The sequence below is a fragment of the Manihot esculenta genome, chromosome 1 (genome assembly GCF_001659605.2).
Source record: "Manihot esculenta cultivar AM560-2 chromosome 1, M.esculenta_v8, whole genome shotgun sequence".
Lineage (NCBI taxonomy): Eukaryota > Viridiplantae > Streptophyta > Magnoliopsida > Malpighiales > Euphorbiaceae > Manihot > Manihot esculenta.
The window spans coordinates 11,894,492-11,899,999 of record NC_035161.2 but is presented as its reverse complement, the minus strand read 5'-3'; the positions used below and the strand labels follow the sequence as shown (position 1 = coordinate 11,899,999).

Here is a 5,508-nt window from a genome sequence, read left to right as displayed (position 1 = left end):
GTTTGTTTCTGCCTGAGATTATGTCACATTTCTAGGTGTCTTATGGACATAACTAGACTCACTTTTCTCATGAACTTTGTGTATTTATTTCTTATCTTTCAAACAAGATATATTGCATCTAATTCTGACCTTCCTAACTTAAGTTATAAATTTTTCTTTGTAAACTGCTCAATCAGATTCTAACCAGTACAGTTTTGGTATCTGCTTTTAATCTAACAAATCATCATATGCATACATTTGCATATAGATTCAAGCTTAACTTTCTTGTACAAAATTTTAGTTATACTTCTCAGGGTCCATTTGGTACTGGTCTTAATTCATTTCATTGAGTAAATTATTAGGTATGGTCTAAGTAATACAAACTGTTCCGGATGCACAATTCCCTATGACCAGCCTAGGTTCACTAGCAATTTGCATATAATTAGCTATAGATTCAAAATTTGGTCACTTCAGGAAAGTTTTAGCTTTTTTAGCTTTCATTTGGTATATGTTAGGGTTAATTTTAATAATTACACAATAAGTTATGAGACTTCCAATGCAGGCTGTCCTGTTGGAACCTATTTTGCCAGTTTTGTGTTTTTAAATCCCATGTTGTATCTATGTGCTTTAAGTCTACCAATCATCATTTCAACATTCATATTATAAATCTATACAATCAAAAGAGCATTTTCAGCAATCAAAACCAATCCCTAATCGTACATATTCATGAGAAAATCAAAGGAAAAACAGAAATTCATACAAACACCAAACCTTTTGCACAATTCTTTTCAAAATCTTTAGGTACACCTTAGTTACTCTTTTTCATTGCCTTTCCCCTTTGATGTAACTTCCTCCTTTTAAATATTTTCTTTACAAAGAATAATAAAAAAATGAGCTTCAATTCATTTAACAACATGTAATTGATTGGAAACATTAAAAAATATGTTTGCCTAACCTAATTTTCAATTTTTATCACTTAACACTTAAGCACCTAAACTTCTCTCCTTCTTCCCTCCTTCTCTATGGTTCCTTTACTGGTTATTACACTTAGGAAAAGATTTTTGCATGGATGAAGGTTTTGTCTTTATGGAGAAATATGGTGGAGATGAAAGATAAGAAGGCAAACTAATTTTCCCTTTCTTTTTGGTGTAGGTACGACAAGCATGGAACAAATGGAAGACAACCCTTTTCCTTTCATGCTTAGTCATGTCTTCATGTATGGCTAGGTGACTAATGGTGGGTTTAGGTGAAAAAATAGAAAAGGATGGAGGCCAAACTTAGAACTTACTTTTAAACTTTCTATATTCACACTTTAACCTACTAAACTTTTCTACATGTTTCCATTTAGTTTTTAAACTTTCAATATTCATAGATTGACCTACTAAACTTACATTTTTAACCTTTAGAAGTTCATTTCATTTAAGTAAGCACGTCGATTTTAATAAGCACCTCAAGCTAGCATGTCGGGACACCCTTAAGCACCTCCCGAAAAGAACTTGATCCCGACTTACTTCTCTCGTTAGATACTTTATTTTAAGATATGTCTGTTTTCTTATTTGGACTTTCTATGATTCAGTTATTACAGCTTAAAGATATTAAAATACTATTACTGGTCGTTCTTATTTTAACTCTATCTTTGGATGTATAACTCTATATGAAATGCAAGTTGAACCTCTAAACACAACTTTTAGTGCTCTATTTATAGACGATTGTGTGTCAAGCGGCTATGGATAAGCTAGCACCTCCCCTATTTAGTTCGAGGTTAAAGTAGCACCTCCCCTAATTAGCTCGAGGTTAAGCTAACACCTCCCCTAAATCTAATTACTCTAACTTTAGAATGGTACAATTTAAAACTAATAGTTTTTCTATTTCTATCCATAGGTTTTGGAATGTGACAATTCTCCCCTCCTTCTAAAAAAAATTTCGTCCTTAAAATTTACCTATCATGAATGGCTGGGGGTGTTGTTTCCTCATTAATTCCTCACTTTCCTATGTAGCCTCCTCTGTTTTGTGGTTTCTCCAAAGGATCTTCACTAATGGAATCTTCTTATTTCTCAACTCCTTTATTTCTTGTGCTAAAATCTTCACTGGTTCCTCCTCATAAGTCAAATCAGGTTGAATATCAATTGTCTCAGAAGAAATGACATAAGAAGGATCAGATCTGTATCTTCTTAGCATGGATACATGGAAGACATTATGTATCTTATCTAATTCTGGGAGTAATGTTAACCTGTAGGCTACCAGACCCACACGTTCAATTATCTCATATGGACCGATAAACCTAGGACTTAACTTTCTCTTTTTGCCAAATCTAAGCACTCTTTTCCATGGAGAGACTTTAAGAAACACTTTATCTCCAACTTCATATGCTATAGCTTTTCTCTTCAAATCTACATAAGACTTCTATCTATCTGAAGTTGCTTTCAACCTTTACTTAATAGTTCTAACTCTTTCAACCTTTCCTTGATAGTTCTAACTTTCTCTTACATTTCCCTCACTAAATCTGGACCTATCAATTTAGCCTCACTGAGTTCTGTCCAGCACAATGGAGTTCTACATTTTCTTCCATACAATGCTTCATAAGGTGCCATTTTAATACTTGCCTGATAACTATTATTGTATGCAAATTCAATCAATGGAAGGGTAGCTCTCCTAGCTCCCTTTGAATTCAATAACACAACTTCTAAGCATATCTTCCAGTGTTTGAATTACTCTTTCAGATTGTCCATCTGTTTGAGGATGAAAAACTGTACTAAAGTTCAACTTAGTACCCAGTGCTTCATGCAATTTCTCCCAAAATCTGGATGTGAACCTCGGGTCCCTATCTGAAATAATGGAAAGATGTACTCCATGTAACTGAACTATTTCATTGATATATAGTTCTGCATATTTCTCCAATGAGTAATGAGTTCTCACTAGTAAGAAATGTGCTGACTTGGTCAATCTATCTACAATCACCCAGATGGCATCCTTTTTTCTTGGTGTCAGTGGCAATTCCACAACAAAATCCATAGTGATCCTATCCTACTTCCATTCTGGTATGGAAATAGGGTGTAAAAGACCAGATGGAACTTGATGCTCAACCTTCACCTGCTGACAAATCAGAAATTTAGCCACAAATTCAACTATATTTTTCTTCATACCTTGCCACCAATAATGCAATTTCAAATCTTGATATATTTTAGTGCTACCAGGATACATAACATATGAACTACTGTGTGCTTCCTCCAGAATGTTCTTCCTCAGGTCATCAACATTAGGTACACATATTCTTCCTTCATAATACAAATAGCCATAATCTTGAACCATATGTTTATGCTTTTTCCCCTCTTGGACTTGCCTTATCCACAAAGTTATTTCGGTATCCTCTTTCTGTGCTTCTTAGACTTGTTGAAATAGATTGGGTATAAACTTTAGTTCTGCTATGATAGTCCTATCATTAGCTAAAGATAGACGAGCATTCAAAGCTCTTAAAGCAGTTAAGGATTTCCTGCTAAGTGCATCTGCTACTAGATTGGCCTTACTTGGATGATAGTCAATAATGCAGTCATAATCCTTAAGCAACTCTAACCATCTTCTCTGTCTCGGGTTAGCTCCTTTTGTGTGGGTAAATATTTTAAACTTTTATGATCTGTATAGATATAATATTTTTCTCCATACAGGTAATGCCTCCATATCTTTAATGCAAAGACTATGGTTGCTAACTCTAAATCATGGATAAGGTAGTTCTTCTCGTGCGACTTTAATTGTCTTGAAGCATAAGCAACTACCTTCCCCTCCTGCATGAGTACACAACCTAGCCCATTATGTGAGGCATCACTGTAGATCTCAAAATCTTTACCCGATTTTGGCTGTGTAAGGACAAGTGCCTCTGTAAGTATCTTTTTAAGCTTTTCAAAACTCTTCTGGCATTTTTCATCCCAGTCATACTTAACATTCTTGTACAACAATTTAGTCAACGAGGTAGCAATGATTGAAAATTCCTTTATAAACCGCCTATAGTATCCAGCCAAACCCAAAAAACTCCTAATCTCTGCTACGTTCTTAGGTGGTTTCCATTCAAGGATAGCTTCTATCTTTTTAGGGTCTACTCTGATTCCTTCAACTAATACAACGTGTCCAAGAAAGGATGTATTATTTAGCCAAAACTCACATTTACTAAGCTTGGTATAAAGTTGTTTCTCTCTCAGAGTCTCTAATACTATCCTCAAATGTTGATCATGTTATTCCTTAGTCTTTGAGTATATTAAGATATCATCTATGAACACTACAACAAACTGATATAGGTAGGGATGGAAGATGCAGTTCATCAGATCCATGAAAGCTGCAGTAGTATTAGTTAAACCAAAAGGCATAATAACAAATTCATAGTGTCCATATCGGGTTTTAAAAGCAGTTTTAGAGACATCTGTTTCTTTTATCTTCAACTGATGATAACCCGATCTCAAATCAATTTTAGAAAAGACACTTGCACCTTTTAGTTGATCAAACAAGTCATCTATTCGGGGTAAAGGGTATTTATTTTTAATTGTCACCTTATTTAGTTGCCTATAATCTATACACAACCTTAGTGTCCCATCCTTCATTTTTACAAACAATACAGGTGCACCCTAAGGTGAGATACTAGGTCGTATGAAACCCTTGTTAAGCAACTCTTGTAATTGTATTTTTAACTCTTTTAGTTCAGTAGGTGCCATCCTATAAGGAGTAATAGAGATAGGTGTGGTGCCTGGTATAACATCTATGGAAAATTTCACCTCTCTCCCTGGTGGTAACCCGGGAAGATCATCAGGAAACATTAGAGAAATCACACACTATGGATATGTCATGCACACCTGGATTCTCCTTTTTGGTTTCAAGTGCACAAACTAGGTAGGCTTCACAACCCTTGATGATTAATCTCCTAGCTGTAGCGGTCGGTATAATATTAGACAGGTAATCCGATCTCTCCCCTACAACTACCACATCGTGATCTATAAGTGTTTTCAATATAATTCTTTTTGATCTCCAATCCACTATTACTCGATGCCTAGATAACCAGTCCATGCCAAGGATTACATTAAATTCTCTAAAGGGTAACTCTATCAAATCACCATGGAAAGTCTGATCGTGGATGGATATAGGAGAATCCCTATATACTTTACTCACTATCACACTATGACCAAGGGGGTTGGTTACTATTATATCTTGGTTTAGAGAATCAGCCTGTAATTTCTCCTCATTAATAATGGGTAAATATATGTATGAATGTGTAGATCATGGGTCTATCAATGCATGCATAGGTTTATCAAATATTGAGAATGTACCAACAATCACATTTGGGGAGTCCCTGTCCTCCTTAGACCTAATGGCATAGGCTCTAGCAGGTGTTCTAAAATCTGGTCTATCTACTATTTTAGACACCCTCTGACTGGCTGAAGCTGCCCTTGTTTGATTACCTTTACCCCTTCCTCTTCTTCTGGGTCCAGCAGGAATAGGCCTCTCTACTGGTGGTGCTGATGGTACCTATCCCCTAGGACAGTCTCTCAT

The 5,508-nt window shown here is 35.5% G+C and overlaps 1 protein-coding gene across 1 annotated transcript; it reads right to left on the bottom strand.

The window, feature by feature from the left end:
* Positions 1-1,968: 1,968 nt before the first annotated feature.
* On the bottom strand, positions 1,969-2,991 carry LOC110606926. Its single transcript, XM_021745972.1, has 2 exons — positions 2,661-2,991; positions 1,969-2,369 (listed from the first exon to the last, which is right to left on the bottom strand). The coding sequence occupies exons 1-2, from the start codon at positions 2,989-2,991 to the stop codon at positions 1,969-1,971; spliced, it is 732 nt and encodes a 243-aa protein (XP_021601664.1).
* Positions 2,992-5,508: the final 2,517 nt, after the last annotated feature.

Bases quoted from the DNA above. Each gene is read 5' to 3' on its own strand.
- LOC110606926 (XM_021745972.1), bottom strand. From the start codon at position 2,991: ATGGATTTTGTTGTGGAATTGCCACTGACACCAAGAAAAAAGGATGCC. The intron at 2,370-2,660 runs GTTGTGTTATTG...AGTCTTATGTAG, and splicing joins ACTGGAAGATATGCTTAGAA to ATTTGAAGAGAAAAGCTATA.